General features: G+C 39.4%; 2 protein-coding genes across 2 annotated transcripts in view; one reads left to right on the top strand and one right to left on the bottom strand.

The window, feature by feature from the left end:
• The first annotated feature begins 179 nt into the window (after positions 1-179).
• Positions 180-18,257, top strand: slc6a15 (solute carrier family 6 member 15). Its single transcript, XM_058387961.1, has 11 exons — positions 180-498; positions 4,883-5,040; positions 5,234-5,360; positions 5,576-5,757; positions 10,990-11,100; positions 12,216-12,457; positions 12,655-12,844; positions 16,084-16,276; positions 16,365-16,524; positions 16,860-17,022; positions 17,144-18,257. Exons 1-11 carry the CDS (start codon positions 180-182, stop codon positions 17,528-17,530), a joined length of 2,232 nt encoding a protein of 743 aa, XP_058243944.1. The 3' UTR covers positions 17,531-18,257.
• Positions 18,258-18,328: 71 nt separating this feature from the next.
• Positions 18,329-22,830, bottom strand: part of ctsd (cathepsin D) — a 5,654-nt gene continuing 1,152 nt past the window's right edge. Inside the window, exons 2-9 of the mRNA XM_058387963.1 lie at positions 22,618-22,774; positions 21,790-21,913; positions 21,557-21,675; positions 20,896-21,095; positions 20,392-20,514; positions 19,654-19,798; positions 19,351-19,449; positions 18,329-19,119 (exon numbers count right to left, since the gene is read on the bottom strand). Coding sequence (XP_058243946.1) covers positions 18,958-19,119; positions 19,351-19,449; positions 19,654-19,798; positions 20,392-20,514; positions 20,896-21,095; positions 21,557-21,675; positions 21,790-21,913; positions 22,618-22,774 — 1,129 coding nt within the window. The 3' untranslated portion in view covers positions 18,329-18,957. The remainder of the gene's footprint in view (positions 19,120-19,350; positions 19,450-19,653; positions 19,799-20,391; positions 20,515-20,895; positions 21,096-21,556; positions 21,676-21,789; positions 21,914-22,617; positions 22,775-22,830) is intronic.

The raw sequence follows: 22,830 nt of genomic DNA on the forward strand, positions 1-22,830 counted from the left end.
ACAGCCTGTCATGTAACAATGAGGCCATAAATATCAACTCACTCCATGACATCGCATTAATATTCCATTTGAAGCACGTGATTTTAAAGAAGATTGAGGTTGTTCAGGCACGCTTCCTGCCCTTCATCCCAAACCAAAAAAAAAGACTTTTCACCCCTTAGGAACGATTGACTTATCAAATGCCCAAAAACAGCAGATCCGTCAAGAGAGAGCTTGACGATGATGTCACTGAGTCTGCCAAAGATCTGCTTTCCAACGAGGATGCATGTGACGAGCCTTTTCAGAAGAGCACAGTGAGCCTGCGAAATGTGCCCAGCTGTGAGGTGCGGGATGTGGAGGAAGGCTCCGATGATCCAGAGGAGGAAGAAGAGGAAGATGAAGGCGAGGAGAGGCCCGCATGGAGCAGCAAGCTCCAGTACATCCTGGCGCAAGTGGGCTTCTCAGTGGGTCTCGGCAACGTCTGGAGATTCCCGTACCTGTGCCAGAAAAACGGAGGTGGTAGGTTGACCAAGAAATCTGCAGGGTTGTATTTCAACTCTTGCATTGTTAAAGTTACTAATTAGTATTGAATGAACACTGGTTTAACCTTGACCATAAATCTACGACTGAAGATGAATGAATCTATTAATAAATAAATTAATTCATAAATCATTCATTCACTAAATTAAGCATTAAACTGATAAGGGTGTTGTCGAATTACACCTGCAGTGATGAATAATTGCAGTCACAATGTAAAGCTTATATCTACAGTGTATTGGAAGGAGAAATCCATCCGAATTTTCAATACTCAACTTGCTCCATAGAATTAGAATTGAAATCTTTTGTACGCTTAAATGTACACTTAAATCTGTTCTTAAACCATTGACTGAACCGTTTCAGTGTTGAATTCACTTATACGTTACCGATTCAGTAGGTGCTGAGGCATCACTGAGGTTCTGGCAGTGAAGAAATATAAATCTAGCATAACATAACATAAATCTGTTCTTCACTTCAGCACCATGACATTGTAGATGAAGCTGTTGTTGATTTATGAATGAAAACCTGCAAATACTAGTGCTGACTGTATCAAACCTAAATATAACCTTGTAACTATTCAGTGGCATCACCCATCAATACATGTTGCACTGAAATACAGTAACACAACCATTCTTTACAACCATGATAAGCAGAAAAGCATCTTTAGATGCACAAAGCACAATACCTTCAGGTAGATTGCCTACACCAGCAGACGACCGCGTTGGGTTCCATTTCAGTTGAAGAGTGTTTTTCAATTCTTCAGCTGTCCAGTTTTGGGGGAACCTGTGCTCTCTGTAGCCTAGATTTCTGTTCTTTGCTGAACAGGAATGAATCAGTGTGGTCTAGTGCTGTTGTAGCCCATCGGATTCAAGATGATCATCCTAGATGCTTTTCGGCTTACTATGATAGTATACAGAGGTTATTTGATGTACTGTAGTCTTCCTCTCAGCTTAAAGCAGTTTAGCCATTCTCCAGCAGAAGCCACTCACTGGCTGTTTAGTTTTTACACCATCTGTGTAAACTACTGATTGTTGTGCATGAAATACTCAGACCAGCTCATCTGGCAAAAACAACCATGCTGTGGCCAAAGTCACTGAGATCACATTTTTTTCCATTCTGATCTTTTGATGTGAACAGATGCTCTTCACCCATATTTTGATGATTTTATGCCTTAATGCATAATGATACAGGTGTTCCTATTAAAGTGGCAGGTGAGTGTCAGATCGCTCAGTGTGTCAAATCTTATCCGCCAGTCCGGGTGCAGGTTTTCATTTCAGTCAAGCAGGATCCACACTAGATTCCAAACCTGACTCTCAGTAGATTATTAAGTGTGTCGTCTCGCTGGAATTAAAACCTGCATCCACATCACGCCCCTTCTGGATAAGACTGGACACCCCTGGTGTATATAAAAAGTTCTTACTTGTATGTACAAGGGAACTGCTCCATCACTGATCAGCGTACACCTTCACTGAAAGCATTAATTTAGTCATTTGAATATGGAGCATTCAGAAACAAGGTTTCCTTGTGCCGTGTGAAGCGTCTACAAAGCAAGGCATGTCTTTGCTTATGTATGTGTCTCTGACAGTGACATACAGCAGTTACAGCATGCTTACTCATGCCTACTTCTGTTTACTCTAGCTAGATTCAAAGACCATTCTGTATATATTGGATTTATAGACACTTACTGCCTGAATGCAGTGTTTTTTAATGATGGCACATGTATTTCTGTTCTGGCTAGGCATTTTTTGGTGTTTAATGCAGCACAGAGGCAATCAGTGTAGGGTCTGTGTCATGTTTTCCAGGTCATTATAAGCGAGTGTGGCTGCCCTACTGCACTGGTCTGTAATTAGATTAAAGAGGCCAGACAGTGTGTGTGGTTCTGTCTGTCTCTCTGTGTGTTTGCTGTCTCTACCCTAAACCCTGGCTGATCACCGTCACATCAGGCAGCAGTAGCCGCTAACAGGATACAGCACCTGTACCTAATGGCCATAAATAGAAACACATGATGATTTTTAAATTATTTTTAGAAATTTGTCTGAGTAATTGCTTGGCATGATAAAGAGGGTGACACAGCCCCGTGTGTCATAGTTACTGAAACCAAGATGCATTATAAGAATGAGAAGTACTCATTAGAGTTTTATAATGCACATTGCTGAGTAATACAGTGTTAATTTAATCTCTGTGAAGTTTCAGTTTACCTGCATATAAGCCTGACTGTTGTATTGGCCCATTGCATAGACCTACGTATATTCTGTGCTGCTGTGTTATGTGTTTTGCAATGTGGTTCTTAACCCGGTCAGGCATGTGACGTCACCTTCTACATCAAGGATCTTAAATATTGCTTAGTAGTTTACAATAATATTGATAGAAAAATGACAAATGATTTGAAATAGAGGCTTTAAATACTTAAAATCCACTCCTAGTCTCACAGTTTACACTGACCAGGCATAACATTATGACCACCTGCCTAATATTGCATTGGTCCCCCTTTTGCTGCCAAAACAGCCCTGACCCGTCATGCACTGTGTATTCTGACACCTTTCTCTCAGAACCAGCATGCAGTTTTGGAGATACTCTGATCCAGTCATCTAGCCATCACAATTTGGCCCTTCTCAAACTCGCTCAAATCCTTACACTTGTGAATTTTTCCTGCTTCTAACACATCAACATTGAGGAGAAAATGTTCACTTGCTGCCTAATATATCCCACCTACTAACAGGTGCCATGATGAGGAGATAATCAGTGTTATTCACGTCGCCTCTCAGTGTTCATAATGTTATGCCTGATTGGTGTAGATGGTTTGTTTTAACATCTAACCTCTTTTAATTATTCACTGTTTAAATTCTCAAGATGAATGTTGGATACAGTATAAATAACAGGAATGATTTCATTCTTTTCTTAGGCCTCTCATATTTAAAACAGCTCTCAAACATTTACTTACACATTTCACATTTATTAAAGCCTATCACATTTTAAATATGACGTTTCATTCACCAGTGATATGGAGGAATGTTCATATCCACTTTACCTGAGCTGGCTTAATTGATAACATAAATGGTAAAAATACAACAGAAACCCCTTCGGAACGGATGAGTGCTAGACTGAGGCGGAAACGAAACAGGCTGTCCCTGATGCAAATAGAGGTAACCTTCTGAATGAGACAGTGGCAAGAAAGGCGTGTACATTACTGAGCCAGACTGAGCACGCACATGTTGAAAGTCAGGAAGAGGAAGAGGAAGAGAGTGTCACTTCTTTCTAACCCAAACACATGCTGTAAGCCTCAGAGACAGCAAAACAGTTAAGCCTCTTTACTTTTCTTAACACTGTTCACTGTCTCTCGCTGAAGGGCATTACAAAAGGAATGCCTTTTCCTCTGTCGATTATGGAATAATATCATGCATCTTTTAAACTAGCTGGAAAAAACATCACTGTTTAACCTCTTTATTTACTTTTTACACTTACTTACTTGTGTTCCCAACCTTGAAATTGAGGAAATTGGATTAGATCTAGAGGGATTAATTTAACTATGATTCAGATTTTTCATGTATATCAAAATATCTGCTGAATTTTCCGGTAAATATGTATTCTATAAGAGGGAAGGTTAGTTGCTTAGCATGTTTGCCCGTCACCTCTAGGATTTTGGGAGTTCGATTCGTGCCACTGTCCTGTATACTTGGAGTTTGCATATTCTTGTTTCAGGGGTTTCCTCTGGGTACTCTGGTTCACTCCCCTACTCCAAAGACATGCATTGTACACTGTTTGGCATCTGTAAGTTGTCAGTGATGTAAGATTGTGCCATGTGAGGCATTGGCTCTCATTAATGTATTTATTATCACAACATCGTTCAAATGCTGGATTCTGATTGGTCAGAAGGTGATTCGATTTCTTGTTCGACTCTGGCACTAGATCTGTCTACAAGGTTTTTATTATTGTGGTTATTCTGATTTGTTTTTCAGTCTACATTATCAGATGTACAAGAATCCAAATTTTTAACCATTTTCAGAATGATTCTCTAGTTATAGAAGTTTATTACACTCAGAGGTTAAGTTATTCCTTTAGGCTTTCCAACACTTTTTTTTGTCATTATAACCTCGTGACTGAGAAGAAATGAGAGGGAGGTGAGGGAATGACAGTTTAGAGTTACTTGAATGTAAGTGATAACTAGTATTAAATATTTAATTACTTAATAAGAAAAGGATAACTGCTGGTAAATTGCTTTGTTGTAACAGGAATAAAACACTTCCAGGCTTTGTATCATGCCACAACCTTGTTACTAATATTTTTTGTAACAAAATGAACTTCCATGTTTTATTCCTTACTTATATTCTATTAGATTTATTAAAACGAGTCTCCTATGTATTTATAGGAGCCTATCTGGTGCCCTACCTCATCCTACTGGTGATGATTGGGATCCCGCTGTTCTTCCTGGAGCTGGCTGTGGGCCAACGCATCCGCCGTGGCAGCATCGGCGTCTGGAACTACATCAGCCCTCGACTGGGTGGCATCGGCTTTGCCAGCTGTGTGGTTAGTTTAGTACAGAGCGTCCATCTGGTAGCCTGTATGCATTTTTTTTCAGGTGTATGTAAAAATTAGGCAAAAAATGCAGATGAAGCCATTGCCTGAGAGACAGTGGGCTAATTAAGCTAATTATTGTAGAGAGCTAATGAGGCATTTGATGGTGCATCTTGTGATTTACATGTGTCCTCTGCCCTCACAGGTGTGCTTCTTTGTGGCCCTTTATTACAATGTCATCATTGGCTGGAGCCTGTTTTACTTCTCACAGTCATTCCAGCAGCCTCTGCCCTGGCATGAGTGTCCTCTGGTCAAAAACAAGACCACCACATGTGAGTCAGCACATTATTGTTTCTGTTTTTATGAAATCCATGCATACATTTATATAGAGTAAATATTCTATAAATTATTAAAAAAAAAGGTTAAATTGGACAAAAGTTCTAATTGATCTCCATCTTGCTCACATGTTTTGACTGAGCTGCTATAACACAAAAGTTTCCCTCATGGAATCAGTAAAGTATGTCTGTCTGTCTGTCTATCTATCTAGATGTGGTGCCTGAGTGCGAGAAGAGCTCAGCCACTACCTACTACTGGTACCGTGAGGCTTTGGATATATCTGACTCCATCTCAGAGAGCGGGGGACTCAACTGGAAGATGACCTTGTGCCTACTGGCTGCATGGTCCATGGTGTGTCTGGCCATGATCAAAGGCATTCAGTCCTCAGGAAAGGTAAGAGATAAAGTACTGTGTTCATAAACAGAAACATCAGTAGTGGGTGCAGGTTTTCATTCCAATCTAGCAGGAGCCACACCTGATTCCACCTGTTCTTGGCTTTCAGGAGCCTTGTGCCTGGTTGGAGTGAAAACCTGCACTCACTTCGTTTTTTTTTTCGGATAAGATTGATCTAGATGTGTGTGTGGAGTTTAATATTAGAGTAGTTAAATGGAATATCAGGAGCCATATGCACACTGGCAAAACCTCACTAACACTGATTTATTCTAGAGGTGTTCATCAGAGCTGAGGTATCTCATAACCCAACACAAAAGCCGCAAGAGTGGGCAAGGCTTTCTTTCTTATATGAGGGAGTCAGTGGTCAGAAAAGGCCACTGGAAAGGAAAGGAAAAGGCCACATTTGTTAACATGAGAGTGTTGCATGGCACTGTGTGGTACATTTGCCGATTTCATCCATTTGTCATCAGGAACTATTTTATTCTGGTCAAGGTGGTTTATAGTGCACATTCTTGACCTTCCCAAAATAAACTTCAACAAATGATAATGTAATTAAAATATTTAATATACTTTGGTAGAAAAAGATGAAACCTTTAGTTTGTCACTTATACATTACAGCACACTGAAATTCTTTTTTTGCAAATCCTATTTTTGGAACTTCTTATCAGAGCACAGGAGCAAATACAGCACCCTTGGAGCAGTGAGGGTTGAGGGCCTTGCTCAAGGGCAAATTAGTGGCAGCTTAGCAGTGATGGGGCTTGAACCCCTGACTTTCCAATCAACAACCCAGAGCCTTAACCACTTGAGCTTTCACTGTAAAGAAATGATAAATTCTTTTTTTTGTAATGTATTATGCCTCCTGGAAGTCCAGCAGCAGGATCCCGTGCTCTCATTGCCGTGGCCTGGGTTTGATTCCTGGGCAGGGAGCTAACCAAGCCACTGAAGAGTTAACTCTCAGTGCCAGTCCCAAGTCCAGATAAAATGGTAGGGTTGCATCAGAAAGAGCATCCGGCGTAAAACCTGTGCCAAATCAAAACATTCAGACCAAATGATTCGCTGTGGCACCCCTGAACAGGGAGCAGCCGAAAGAACAGCAACAACATTTTTAGTAATATTTTTAATACTTAATATTACAAAATAGTACATTTTAAAAAGTCCAGAGTGCAGAGTGTCTGGTCTTAGATAACAGCCATAATAATGAAAGCATTAATAAGGCAATGGTAGTACTGTGATGAAACATTCAATCATGGCAATGTGACCTTTCATTTCGCTTCTAGCTGGTCATTTCAGTAATGCCCGAAGCCTTCAGTCCTTCATATGATCCATGTGACCATGGTGTGGCTTATCTCTGGGCTGTTTGACGTCAGTTCTCTCCTGACTTCTCGCCTTTCCCACTTTTAAGTTTGCTCTTGTCTTGTGACAGACATTAAGTAGCAACAGGATTAATCTAAATGAAAAGGAATTCCATTTAATAAATCAAAGGTTATGTGTAAGTGTCCCATAGCAGATGATGGTCATTCATTTTACTTTGCAACGGCAGACTGAAAAGTGATGCCAGGATTTCCGGTCCAGGTTCTGCCCATTATCGAACAAACCAAAGCAAACAGAGAAAGATCAGTATTCATCAGGATAGACAGTTGTGTTTTGGGGTTTATTCGGTGTAGCTCTCTGTGCTGTGGAGATATGGCATCCTGTTCCAGTCTAGCTTTGTCTTTTAGACCAGACAATGCAGGAGGTTTTCTTTCACTGAAGGCTGTCTGTCATAAATCACCACAAAATTCACCCCTTTCATTCCAGTAGGTATGAGCTGATAACCCGGTTTTAACATGAATTATACTTCCTTCCTATATGGAGGCTGGCAGTGTAGACAGAACATGTGAGCAGCACTTGCACACTACAGAATGAAATCCTATCCTGTTTGAAGTGCAGCATAAGGATCAGTCCTCTGATGAATTTTGGCCAAATTTGAAGGCAGCAGTAAACTCTCAGCACAAATGTGATGCCTGCTGTGATTTATATTTCTTGAATAGTCATCTTTTTTAATACTGTAAGCCACGATTTAAAAAAAAAGGATACCTTCTGTATAGACCTGTTTTTAGCTAGTTAATTGTGTTATATGTTAATGTGCTTAATAGTACCTTGTAAAATGCAAAAAAAAAAAACATAGCTTTTTCAGTGGGACATGTTTTATTATTTCTGGCCCTTAGTTAATCACTAATATTTTCATTTCTAGTGTCCGGGACCAGTCTGCAGTTGTTGTTTTTTTTGTTTGTTTTTATTGCGTAAATTTGCACCCTTTCCAAAAAACCCAGCTGAATCATCAGCTAGTACTCACAAAACAAGCACTGTTTATTCACGTCCTACTAGGCCGCTTGTTACAGTGTGACTGTGGCCTCAGCACCTCGGTGTGGGCCTCAATCTGACAGCATGGCGGAGAAACTCTGTGCCTAGACTCTGCTGGAAACTGAATGGACTCAGCAAGGTCTTTGAAGATTAACAACAAAAGAATATTAATGTTCCATTCAGAGTTTCCACCAAAGCTTATTTTAAAGGGAAAAAAAAACATGGAGGTGCTTTTCTCTTGACATTCTGTACAAGTGTGGAGGGCGTGTGCTAAAATGAGAACAAAAAAAAACAAAAACTCGCAGGTTGCCATGGTTTTTCGCGCCTTGCTCTCCCTAGCAAAGTGAACAATGCATCGGCGCTGGCACTTTCCGAGTACAGTATGTTGCGTGAGGGGAAACTTAGGGTTTAGGAGACAGTAGATGATTTGAGCAGATTGCTTTGAAAATCCCTCTCAGTAATGTACGAGTCAACTCGGGCGAAGCGTGAAATCTTGTTAAATTCATGTAAATCTCATCATGTAATAAGTTGTGAGTTTCCGATTGTATCCACAGTACTTGACTTCACTGAAGAATTGTTAAGTGAATATTTCGCCTGACTTGGTTACATGCATTTCTAGCATTGTGCTCATGTTAGCTCTACTTTATCAGGTACAGAAGGTCAGAAATCATTAAAAGAATACTATTATGAACCAGGACATTTATACAAATCACATGTAGTCATATATACCCAAGGAATCCATATGAAATACACTCTGTCCATTTTATTAGGTATACCTGCGTGTAAGTGATTATCCAGGCCTTCAGTCATGCAGAAGTTAAGAACTTCAGTTCATTTTCACATCAGCCAGCAGAATGAGGAAAAATGTAATCTCAATGACTTTAACCGTGGCATGGTTGTTGGTGCAAGATGCTTAGTAGGGACACAGAAATAATGATTTCAAAAATGGCAGAGGAAAAGGACAGAGAGGCAAGGAGGATGTGAAGGGGATAAATACATTCTTTTTTCCTAGAAAAAAGTGAAAGAGCTTGTAGCAGGTTCATTGTACAGGGTTTTGGAGCTCGAGGATTTGTCGGCTCGGTTAAATAGCAAGCCTGATGGGTGAGCTATCTGTACGAGTTCTACCAGCCGGACCCTTTTAAGCATTTTGTGTTTGTAGCAGGTGCTTGACTTTTACATCATTACAGAAAAGTAAATAATTTCTTTGTTTTAATGAATAATTTTGTACTGAGTGATTAATGATCACAGCAGTGTAATCTCACTCAATCACACTGTATGACTAAGAGGGCTTAGGAGGACCTTCGGGGGTTGGGAGAGGGAGGAGGTGTTGGTAAAGGGCATTTAAGGGGGCACAGAATTCCTTGGTTCAGCACTGCTGTACAGAACTCTATAAAGTCTAGCTCAGCATTGAGTTTGATAAAACCACATGACTAGCTATGTATATATTCGGTAATTTGTAACACAATCTGCTTAACCTAAGTACCAAAGAAAATGTAACAAATCTGTATTTAATCACTTTATTATTATTAGTAGTAGTAGTAGTAGTAGTATTGGTACTATGTTTTATACTATTTTAAACCCTATAAATACTTTTTTGCATATGTTTCTAATTTAATACTAAACTTTTTATTCCAGATTGAAGAAAAAGTAGAATTTCTGAAATATTGGCATGAATTTTAGAGATTATTAATTTTTCTACTTTCCACTTTTTGCTTTGACAAATGCCATGACAGCATGGACTTCACAAGTTTGTGCAAAACCTTATGATTCCTTTTTGATCAAATCCAGTGTGTCATCTGAACACATGCTGTAGTAGAATAGATCATTCCTGAGGAAAATCTAACTTTGGACAAAGCAGGTAAAATGGCCAATTAAATAGGGACCTAGAAATAGAAATGTAAAAATTAATTAAATTAAATATTTAATATTTAATAATATTAAAAAAAATATATAAAAAAATTTAATATTTAATGATACATTTATTTATCATCTTTGTTTTAAATATTAAAAAAATTAAATTAAATTAAAATCTTCCTTGGTGGGCTCAGACTTTTGGACTCAGCTGTATATATGATGGTTGTTGGCATCTCTAAATTAAGTGTGTGTGCAATGATTTGGCACCCCAGCCACAGTGTCCCCCATCATGTGCCCTGAGTCCCCTGGAATAGACTCCAGTTCACCATAATACTGTGTAGGATTAGGGGTACAGAAGAAGAATGGATGGATGGATGATTTAGGTGAACAAAATTTTTAGATGGCATGCCCTCTACAGGGCATTATTGGCAATACATACATACTGTTCAAATTCGGTTTTATTGGTCACATGAAAATAATTGGGAGGTTGTCAGGATTCCACTAATTTGTATCCACAAATTTATATCCTTCAGGGTCAAGGATCCAGAGAGGGGAGGATCTTTGACCCTGAAGGATATAAATTTGTGGAATCCTGCCAATGTCCTTCAGACTGGAGAAGCTGCTTGGATGAGTAGTGAAACATTTCAATCTAACAAGAAGTCCAGTTGATATGACTCAACTTTCAGCTAATCGCACCTGTATGACTGAGAATCTTCACAGGAAAATGCTTTTTTGACTGTCTGTGACATAAAAATAGACTAAAAATAGAAAAACAGCTCTAGTGTTGTCCTGGTTAAAAGCCTGAATGATCTGCCTCCTAACATAAACATAACATCCTCCACATTCTCCCAACATAAAGTGCTGTTTGTAACCCGCACAAATGTGAATTAAATATACCAAAAAAAGCAGTTTCCGGTGTGTAATCACTGTTCCCTGACGCATACATTGTTCTGCTCAAAGGCTATTACATCTTGCTTTATTTTTCCAGAGGCCCAATAAGTAACCAATGAAGTGCTGTGTTCTGATTGGTTGCAGGTGATGTACTTCAGCTCCCTCTTTCCCTACGTGGTGCTAATCTGTTTCCTGGTGCGAGCCCTGCTACTGAAAGGTTCTGTGGACGGCATCATCCACATGTTCACCCCCAAGGTGAGAGACCGAGACCTCCCACTGGCTGTGTATGTATATCCGGATGCACACAATTTGTCAGCCTGATGCAGAATCACTAAGCCACGGATGACGGTTAAGTGCAATTAATTTACCAAGCTGAAGCTCTAATGCCAACAACATCGCCGATTTACGACAATCACAGACAAATTGTTCATCATCAATTCCTCCATGCGCTCCTCTACACGGCCTAACAGAATAGCCAGAAAACAGTGACAGTAGCTATGGAAACGGCAATGTCCTGTCTGGTCCTTCATCATTCACTGATGCAACATGACACGGTTAGATAATTGTTATATTAAAGAAATACGCAAGTGTTTTGATATGCACCCCATCTGTAGCGTATGATTACCGCAGACATGTTTACTCATAACTCTAACTCATAATGTCTATGTAACGCAAATTTACACTCTTACCTATAAAAGTATAAGGATGTTCAGACAGGCATTAGAACATGCCTCACCAGAGTCGTTTTTAACGTAAGGAATAAAACCATACTGTTGGCCATACTGTTATATGAATCAATGACAGGTTAGTGCAGCGCATCCTGTATTTTATTCCTCATATACCACAGCAAAGGCTAACTTTTTTAGTTATTAAAGGAGGACACAGTCCTCTTACTTTTAAACTTAAGACAAAAATGCAGGTTAATGTTATTGAGAGACAGTAAAAGCCTTAGACCTGAAGATTTTTGCTGTGTCTGAAAGCTTACAGATAAGGCTTTACCTCTGATACTGACTCTGGAAACTCATTACAAAATAATAAATGAAGCATCTCCTTACAAATAATAATAAGAAAATAAAAATAAGAAAAACAGAATCATTGATATGGTGAAGTTTTTAGGAGACATTCATTAAATTTATGGGAGTCAAAAGTGTTGTTTCTTTTAATAATATTTATACTAGATATAAAGTAGATAGTAGTTAAGTCAATTAATCAATAATGTCTCAGAACATCGAAACGAACTACAAACTAAGAAACAAAAAAATATGAATAAATGTGTCATTTTGCATTGCATCCATTATCTGATATGGCAGAGGGTACAATAGTGAAGATCAGACTGTACTAAGTGTGTTTTTGTGTGTGTCCTGTATCAGTTGGAGATCATGCTAGAGGCCAAAGTGTGGCGTGAAGCCGCTACACAGGTGTTCTTTGCTCTCGGCTTGGGCTTCGGTGGCGTCATTGCCTTCTCCAGTTACAACAAGCGCAACAACAACTGCCACTTTGACGCCGTTCTCGTCTCCTTCATCAACTTCTTCACGTCTGTGCTGGCCACGCTGGTGGTGTTCGCTGTGCTCGGCTTTAAAGCCAACATCATGAACGCCAAGTGTGTTGAACTGTGAGTCCACAATGAGAATTTCATTCAACAGCAAAACAGGACAGATGCTTTACAAGCAACTAATTCAATACTGTGTGAAATTTTTTTTTTTTTTTATCGGTGTTTTTCATCTTAGCAATGTTTTACAGTCTCAAATAGTGGTAATGAGATGACCTGGAAAACCTCACAAATATCCGCTGTGTTTTATTAAATCACAGAAACACAAAAAAGATTGTTGGATACTTGGGCAACGAGGTAAGTGCTGCGTTAATTCCTCCTCACATCAACTTAAGCCATGTGAGCACAGAAGACTACAAGCTGATGACCGACATCATCCGCAACGTGATGGAGAACGATTACCCTCATCTGGGTCTGGACAGCTGTGATATCAAAGAGGAGCTCAACAAGGTAGGACTTCAGCAGCTTAGAATCCCTAACAGAACATGCTGCAAATCAGCCATTCAGTGGACCTTAACAATAGTGAATGTGACAGATTTTATCATTCAGTATTCTATTTATCCTGGTGAATGAATGAATGAATGAAAGTTACCTTCTGTTCATATTCATACCCCTAAAACTGCCCCATTCAAGTGTCTGTCTTGCTGTAGTTGTTATACTGTAGGTTTTATTTCATCATTCCTTTCATCATATTTCCATTCAATACTCTAAGTTTAGTTGAAATTTAAGAAAGCCCAGAAAGCTCTTATTTCATACACAACCTGAACAAGTATCAGTGAAAGATGCATGCGTCAGTGAGAAACTTGGTGTCTACACAAAGTAGATGTAAATAATAAATGTAAAATGCCATAAATAATAACAAGGATTGTGACTTTTATGTAGTGTCTAGCAGAGACTCGGTTTAAGACACACAACCACTCTGAGCTCTGTGTTCAGTGCCACACCCAGCCCCAGTATCTTGCACGTCAGATCTGTAACCCAAACCAACTGATTCCTTTCAAAGCTGCAATTTCGCCTGCAATCACATTAGTCTTATCAGTTGTATCATATAAACTGAGACAGGATGTATGCTGCTATGCCATGGACAGCACAAGAACAGAACCAAGAGTCAAGCGTTTAAACTTTACTTCATGCTCTTAAACAGAATTCAGTGTTTATTTCATTTTGCTATTGAAGCAACACTGCAAAAATATTAGCAAGTGAAAATATTGTGAATATAGTCAAATGTGTGTAATATTTCCGATTATTAATAATTTAGTGCCCTACTAATACCCTATTAGTACTGTAGATTACGATATGAGATTATTTAACCTATTCCAAGATATTATTTATTAATGTCAAGCTTACAATTGTAGAATCCTATTGGCAGGAATTTTTAGAATTAAATTTTAGAAAACCTTCTAGAAATAAATGCTTAAAATGATCAACAAAGAATGACTAGAATGACAGATTTGACTACACTACCAGTCAAAAGTTTGGACACATCTTCTAATTCCATGGTCTTTCCTGATGTTTATTTCTTTCTACATTGTAAAACAATGCTGAAGGCGGCCGAAATCCACAATAATGTCGTTTGAACAGTTGATATTGAGATATGTCTGCTACTGATGCTCTGTAAAGCCTTCATAACGGCTCTAATCTGAGGTGCTGTTAATTGGTGATTTCTGAGGCTGGTAACTCTAAATGAACTTCTCCTCTGCAGCAGAGGTCAGTTTTGGTCTTGCTTTACTGGGATGGTCTTCATGTGAGCCAGTTTCATCATGGTGCTTGATGGGTTTTGCAAATGCACTCGACAATACTGTTCTTGCGAGAACTATTCCAGAACACCTGACCTTCATGTCTTAAAATAACAGCAGACTGTTTTTTGTTGTCATTACATATGGATTACTTAAGTCCATGTGTGTTATTTCATAGTTTTGAAATCTCTAGTATTGTTCAAGAATGTAGAAAATAAAATCCCTAAACAAAAAACATTGAATTAAAAGGTGTGTCCAAACTTTTGACTGGTAGTGTATATTTAAGCCATTTTCACCTGATATCATTTTTAACATAATAACAAGTAACTAATAATAAAATGGAAAAAACAAAAAACCTGACCAAGAGCTTCTGAGAGAGTCTGGAGCTGTGGAAGGAATAAGATGTTCATCCTTCAGTTTAGCTTTCATCTGTTACATCAGTGTATTTATTCACCACTAGGTGGTGGAGGAATTACACGTTCAGGTTTTCTGTCCATCAGGCAAACAAGTTTATAACAAAACAGGCTAGACTTTTTCACAGCAACAGCATCCAACATATCAGAATGGTGTTAATGATGGTGTGAGTGAGTGAGTGACTGGGTAAATTGAATGTGTGTGTGTGAGTGAATAAGTGATAGTAGGTGAGTGAGTGGGTGTGTGTGGCTGAGGCAGGAGAGTGAGTGAGGCTGAATGAGTGAGTGAGACTGAGTGAGTGAGTGAGTGAGTGAGGCTAAATGAGTGATGGTGGGTGAGAGAGTGAGGGTGGCTGAGTGAGTGATGGTGGGTGAGGGAGAGAGGTTGAGTGTGTGATGAAGGAGGGAGGGAGTAAGTGAGTGTGGCTGAGTGAGTGATAGTGGGTGAGTGAGGCTGAGTGAGTGATGGTGAGTGGGGCTAAATGAGTGAGGGTGGCTGAGTGAGTGATGGTGGGTGAGGGAGGGAGGTTGAGCATGTAATGAGGGAGGGAGGGAGTAAGTGAGTGAGGCTGAGTGATGGTGAGTGAGACTAAATGAGTGAGGGTGGCTGAGTGAGTGAGGGTGGCTGAGTGATGGTGAGTGAGGGAGGGAGGTTGAGCGTGTGATGAGTGAGTGAGTGAGTTATAAGGTCAAAGAGGTGCTTGAATAAAATAAAAAGTCCAATCAAAAAGCAGCTGCAGCAGCAGGAATGTGGACAGACTGATATTTTAAAAAGGCTCTCTGACATGGTTAAACCAGTGATGTAGTTGGTGTGTGCTAGGGTTCAGTTTCCTGCTGACACAAAGACAAAACCACAGTCACTTGATTATCTGACCTTTATTCCAGGCAGCAGCTCAGTTTGCTTTTCAGTTGTAGTTGTACAGTGTGTTTATGAATGTTTCCAACACTTTTCATATGTAGTTTATAATATATATTTTTAAAATAAAACAAGGCCAGGAAATGATAGAGCACAAAAGTCATTGAAACGAATACATTCAAAAGTTTCTCATGATAGGATGAAAGTCTTTGTTTGCTTACAATGGCAACTATGTAGAGGATATTTAGTCAATAAATTTAGATTTTGCTAAAAAATAAAAAAGTATTAATTTATGAAGACTTTTGGGATACCCTTTAGTAAGTATCTTTGTTTCTAAAAGCAATAGGCATGGCTTTATTTGCTAGGAAGTTAGTCACAATCACTTTGCATTACTTGTAATTTACATTTTCTTTAGACAATAGTGATACTAAATGATTTGTGTGGTAATGTAATAATGAGTTCAGCATGCTGCAGTGTTATAAATCCTATACTACAAATGTGATTGTTTATGTCTGAAACTCCAGTTGCATTCGTGCACTTTATGTATCACAGCAGATTTTGAGAACCATTCCAAATCTATTCTCTACAGTTAATTTTCCCCAGGTTTTTCCATTCATGCTGAAAAATGATATAAAGCAAATGGTAAATAAATAGTTATGCTGCTTCTCTCTCCATCTCTCTCAGGCAGTGCAGGGCACTGGACTCGCCTTCATCGCCTTCACTGAGGCCATGACCCACTTCCCTGCCTCTCCTTTCTGGTCAGTCATGTTTTTCCTCATGTTGGTGAACCTGGGGCTGGGCAGCATGTTTGGCACTATCGAGGGCATCATCACCCCCCTTGTGGATACTTTTAAAGTGCGCAAGGAATACCTGACAGGTCAGAGTCACGCACAGCCTTCACACACATGCATGTACACATTTTCAAGCACTGTCACTTACACGCTCTTCCTCTGGCCTTCTCACAGTCGGCTGCTGTTTGCTGGCGTTCAGTATCGGTCTAATATTTGTCCAGCGATCAGGCAACTACTTTGTATCCATGTTTGATGACTACTCTGCTACGCTGCCTCTCCTCATCGTGGTCGTTCTGGAAAACGTGGCAGTAGCCTGGGTCTACGGCACTGAAAAGTATGTTACACGTTTTTCTGTGTTTTGCTCAAAGATGGTTAGTTGGTTAATGTAGAATGTCCATAGTTAAGGGGTCCTATGCGGATAAAAACACTTAAGTTACCAGCAGTTAATGATGGCTAGTCAAAGTAAAGCAAACATAATCGAGGAAATGGTTTTAACATTATTTGTAACATCCTATTACAAAAGTCTGGAACTATGGCTGTGTCAACATGTGTTGTAAGAAGCAGATGTAAATGTAATATACAGGCAACTAAATAAGGTTGCACTGCCCATGCAGATGAAACCACAATAACCCAGTCCTCAACTGACAAGATGTGCCCATTTTTCTCTAGGTTTTTCAATGATCTAAAGGACATGCTGGGTTTCACTCCTTTCCGTTATTACTACTACATGTGGAAGTATGTTACTCCACTGCTGCTGCTAACCCTGCTGTCTGCTAGCGCCTACCAGCTGGGCAGGAATCCTCCCAGCTACAGTGCCTGGAACCAGGAGCTGGTTGGTCCTTTATGTATTTTTAGGGTTTGAGGATTGGTTTGTGGTTTGTTTTGGGGTGATGCATAACAGAAATTTAGAATTAAAGCTTTTATCATATCATTGTTATCCATTTGTCTTTCAGGCTCAGGAAAGATCACTCGGTTATCCTCCATGGGGCCTGGCTGTCTGTATCTCGTTAGTGATTGCTGCTATTTTGCCTGTCCCTGTGGTGTTGGTGTTACGATATTTCAACTGTATTGACGATAAGGCCAGCAGCACGTCCTCCATCTCTTACAAGAAGGGCCGGATCCTTAAAGAAAGTGTTCACAGAACAAGGCAAGAGGAAGGAGATGACGCCAGTCTCCTCCAGGGAAAGACACCAAGTGACGCTCCTTCTCCCATTCCCCCTAATAGTATGAACCGTAAACAGGGCAGCTCCACGGCTCAAGCAGAGCCTGCCTCTAATGGTCACTTCAGTATCGGGTATCTCATGGCCGACATGCCGGATATGCCCGAGTCTGACTTATGAAGTTTTGTTTTCTCTCAGAGCTCAAGTTCAGGGCTTACATGTGAACATAAGTCAGTTCATTTGCCATTCCACAGTATCTGTGCATCAACTTAACATTCCATCTCACCTGTATTACCACACACACACACACCTCTTTACACTCACCCTTCAATTTACCTCCCCTCCTCACGTCATTATGTTACAGTATTTCATCTATAGATATTGTAGACACACACCCCATAGCCCTACACATTGCCCAGGTCTTGTCCACACACTTTCCCTGTCTCCTCTCAGGAGATGTTTAACCTCTGGGTTTCATTCTGTAAATACTTATCATGTCTGGAGTAAGGACAGTCACTGTCTATCACTAACAAGATTAGAAACAGCTTAGCAGCTTTGGAAGCAGTTAGAATGTACTGTAAGCATCAAATGTGAAATAAAACATGCAATATTATGTTTTAGGTTAAACTATGATTATAATGTGCACCATATGAATGACATGTAAAAATGATTGTTCAAATAATGTGTGCCTAATAACTTGTTTATACAGCTGTTGTAAATTTAAGGTATTCTGTAAATATATATTATATTTATCTGAAGCTAGTTTCGATATCAAAACATGTTTTTGGTAAAACACAAATGCTCAAATCCCTAAACTCTCCATCTCTGTTTATGTAATGTCTCTCTCTCTCTCTCTCTCTCTCTCTCTGGCTATTTGGCAGTTTATTAAATGTAAATAATTTGAAAATGCTTCGACTTCTTTTTTTTCCCCCAATACTACAATTAAAAATAACCAAAAAAACCACAACAGCCAAGCAATTATTGTTTTGTTTGTTTGTTCAGTCCACATATTTTATTGTTTAACCAACCTGTTTATTTGGGAGAAGGTATAAATTACAATAATAACCGGTGTAATCAAGTAACAACTAGGTCACAATTTTTAATCATGGCAGACAAATGCAAAGCACTTCCTCAAACCCAGATAAAGAAACTAAAATCAATAAATGACCATGTAGTAAAATATGAAAGATTGTATAAATTTAATGTTCTAAAAAAAATTATTATTATTTCATTCAAATTTACTAAGAGGTATTTTCAATAAGACACCAAAAAAAAAAAAAAAAAAATCACAAGCTAAATAGAAATCAACGACATAAAACCCAATGTTAAAATCCATTAAGAACGTAATCATATCTGCGTCTAGCATGTGTAGTTCATCTTGGTCTTTCCCTGATTTAAAAACTTCTCAAGCTCATTGAACGGAGTATTGGGGGGCTAAAGAAGATCAGTGCAAACACAATACTATCATATCGCTAAGCAGATATTATAATAGCAGCTGATATGATTCTAGTAGAGAGTATAGAGTTTTTCCTGTACCCATTCCCATTCTTACTCCTTTCCTAGCCTTTGCTCAAAAAGACAAGCCTGTATGGATCTAAATGATGGACCTAAATGGCCTTAGCAAAGCCCACTCGGTTGTTCTCACGGTCAAACATTGTGTAGTACTGTCCAATGAACACATCACCCAGAATCCACAGTGGCCCAGCAGGAGGAGGGATATCCAGAGCCATGAATCCACTCAGACAGATTTCTCTACCAGCCTGGCTCTCCTGTTCTCACAAAAACACACACAGAAGAAAATCAGTCACACCATGGCCTGTGTGACGGTATGTTGCTTGATTTAAGGTAAAACCACACAACTCATGTCAGTGATTCAAAGTGAATGTGGTTTGAGCAAAAATGAAAATAACCTTTCACTTCCTTTCTACACACATTTGCACTCATTTAAAATAAAGCAGAGAAGTGGATTTTAAAACAAACCATTTTCACACATGACTAACCTTAAGAATGTACTGTTCCCCAGTCAGTGTGTAAGTCTGTCCACCCAGATTGAAAGAGATTGTGGGAAGGGAAGGCACCTTTTTGCAGTCAACCATGTACTATCAAGAAATAAAAATTAGAAATTTAGCAATAATCTCAAAAAAAGCCAAGCCTTGTTATAAATACTTACACGAGTTACTTACATACAAAACGAGTCTAAATAAATCATTAGTAGGCTAAATCTTGTATTAGCATGCAAGGAGTTCAGTACTGTGTCTAAAGCATCTAAAGTCCTAAATGGACTAATATCTTTAATGGTGTACCTCTCCCTGGATCAGAGGAATGGCTCCAATGGCTTTCTGGAGAGCCCTGACTTCAGCAGCAGGTCCAGTGATCAGAGACGTTCCAGTGTCTACAATGGCCTCACAGCCTCCTTTACAAAGAGTCAGCTGACTGCCAATGGTCATGCTGGAAAAAGATAGAGACTCGTGTTAGATCAGCTAACTTCTCGTTTTAATGTAGCACAAATTATAAACAAAACCTGTCCAAACTTTCCAAACAGAGTGTGCAGAAAAGATCATAAATAGACGAGATTTTGGGAAACCCAGCCCTGATAATGAATGAATGAATGAAAGACTACACCAAAACTTGAGATAAATTCTATCAATCATTAGATTTATAAAACATCAATAAACAGTCTCGTAATGTTGGACTTAATCTGGCAGATCATTTTCTCTTACTTTTCCTCTTATTGTTTCTGTTTAAAAGAAACCCTGTCAATCTGCATCCAAGCAAAGAAGCTTTCATTAAACCACTCATCATTTTGAGAAAAGCATGAATAACAGAGCACTGCATTGGTCACTAAGGAGAAGAGGAATTCAGTCCTCCAAAAAACAACTTCAGTGTGCAATCCTGAGGTAAAAGTAAAAGTATTGAGAAACCTGGAGACTTTCAGTCCATGTGACATGTGTGTGGAACTCAAGGCAGAAACTAACACCAACTTCCTCTCAAAAAAGGAAGACAAACATTTGACTTTGCAGTGAGAATGACAAAGCACTTACCCATCCATGTGAATCTGCCAGTAAGCCTGTCGGGTGATGTTTACATAGTGGAAATCTCCAGTGTAGTACTTTGGGTCTGTGCCTCCCAGCAGGAGTTCACCACCAGGCTGAGTATCTGGGTTCCTACGATGAATCATACAAACCAACCAAGACTCGATCAACGTGCTTACTTAAATATCAGGAGGTACAAAATAGAAATTATACACAACCTTTACAATCTAATAAATAAACTTCATCACTGTAATTAACTCCTGTCCTAGTCTGTCCAATGTTAAAAGAAGCCTGATGACCTGGAGCCATGTGATCATTCTTTGCTAAATCAGAATAATCTAGCAAAAGCTTTTTGAGCTGACACACATCACTGAACCAGAAACCTTCCCTCTCTATTCAGCACATTTGAAAATACCGCTGCTGACTCCACTTTTCATTTCAAGCCTTTTATCACATGCTTACTTAATCATTAACCATCATATGTACTTTGCTGCTGACAAGCAAAATGCAAACCTGTTCAGATAGAAAGAGAAGACGTTCTTCTCCACTTTCTTCTGGCTCATCATCATGTCAAAGACCGGAGGAACCCCGTCTACGGAAATGCTAGGGTACGCCATACCCAGGATGCCGTCGAACTTTGCAGCAATGAAGGCGACTCCTGGCTGCTTGATGGCCTCGCCAAATATCTGCTTCTCTACAGCAATGTCTCCGACCTGCAAGGGGATTTTTTTTTTTTCTTTCAATGTCAACCTGTGATTCAGTCACCTAAAGGCTGATTTGTACATTGAGTTAATTTTGTAAACATGTACACAAGATGGCAATGCATATCCTGTGTTTTTTAAGTGGCTTGTCTGTAGAACTTAACGTGATACGTCGGTGAGATCTCAACGTACATAACGTCTGTCTAGTCTACTCTACTGAGTTATCTAGTAAATATTTTATGATCATGACAAATCACACCCACTGCAGAAAGTTTTAAAGAGAAAGAGCTCGTCTGTGTTTAGCAATGCTATGCATAAAATCATGAGACCTTAGAGCAGAACTAGAAACCAGATAGACAGGATTGTTTGTTCGTTCTGGCAGGCCATCTAGTGGACACTTACATACCTACTAAAGCGTGTATGAAACAATGCTGCTTGTGTAGCAGCTGCATTAGATGGAGAGACAAACTTACTGTGCAGACATCCTGGCTGAGGTAGCCAGAGAGACTCCCAGAGCCATACTGGATTGCAAAAGCAGTGCCATTTTTAACATATGTGCTGGATTTGGCCCCATTATACTTGTGATGAAGCACTGCAAGATCAACACATTCGAGCTGACCATCATCATACATTCAACAACAGTATAAATAATTCACCAAACACTACATTCACACTATTTTTATACACAATCCAAGTGTCGACTTACAGCATGCAATGTCCATAAGCGAGCAGTGGACAGAAGGCACCCACAAGTTGGAGGATCCTGTGTCAAACACCACAGTGAAGGTCTGGACTGGAGTGCCAAGACCTATCTCACCATAGTACTGGGCCTTGAAAAGGGAAACAGAAGCAGACACCACCTCAAATTTTGCTTGCCTGAAGATTATGGACAGGAGGTCAGTATAACCAGGTGAATTTTAGTTTATTAGGAAGAAATTAAACTTCAACAAATGCAGATTACCAATCAGTTATTTAAAATAATAAATAAACACACAAGGTGCTTGTTCTCCTTTTGTTTGGACAGCATGACTAACAATCTCATGACAGGCATCCATGACTAATCAGATACTTTTCAAAATCACGACAGAACAAATTTCAGCCATGAAAAAGCATATTCTTAAAGCATGCCTAATCGCATGATCTAATTTCCTGAAGTGAAACCAATCATTTATGAATTCCTTCCTCCCTGCAGGTCTCACGAGAAAAGAAACTTCCTCTGCCCTACACACACAGCATTCCTTGCAAAATAATTTACATGCCAAATCTTGCAGCTTTTCAATTCACTGCACATCAGACACATCATGTTTTGGGCTTTTTAATGGTATATGTAGGCAATGCTGAGCATTACTTAGACGGCAATTATTTTCAAACAACGTTCTCTGTGAATAATCAGACCAAAATAAGGACCGATTCACAGGACCTCCCACTTAACAAACATTCAAGAAGATTAGTAAACCAGGTCAAAAGGTACTACAGGCTAGTGTTGGTCAGCCAAAACTGGTTAGTTTAAAGGGTGAAAACAGGCCAAACTTACATCCAGGTAATTCTTCAGAGTTTCAGGGGTTGGTCCAGATTTGGATGGGAAACCTAGGTTGTATTTTGTGTTCTTTGAGTTGGCCAAGAGTTCCTCGATAGCTCTACCTGAATCGGACATCGAACGCCTTAGGGTACGAAACTTCGTTAGGGGGATCCTGCAAGAAAGAGAACGGACAAAGGTCTTGAAATCTTGAAGTCATACGCCATTCTA

The sequence above is a fragment of the Hemibagrus wyckioides genome, linkage group LG04 (assembly GCF_019097595.1).
Source record: "Hemibagrus wyckioides isolate EC202008001 linkage group LG04, SWU_Hwy_1.0, whole genome shotgun sequence".
Taxonomy (NCBI): domain Eukaryota; kingdom Metazoa; phylum Chordata; class Actinopteri; order Siluriformes; family Bagridae; genus Hemibagrus; species Hemibagrus wyckioides.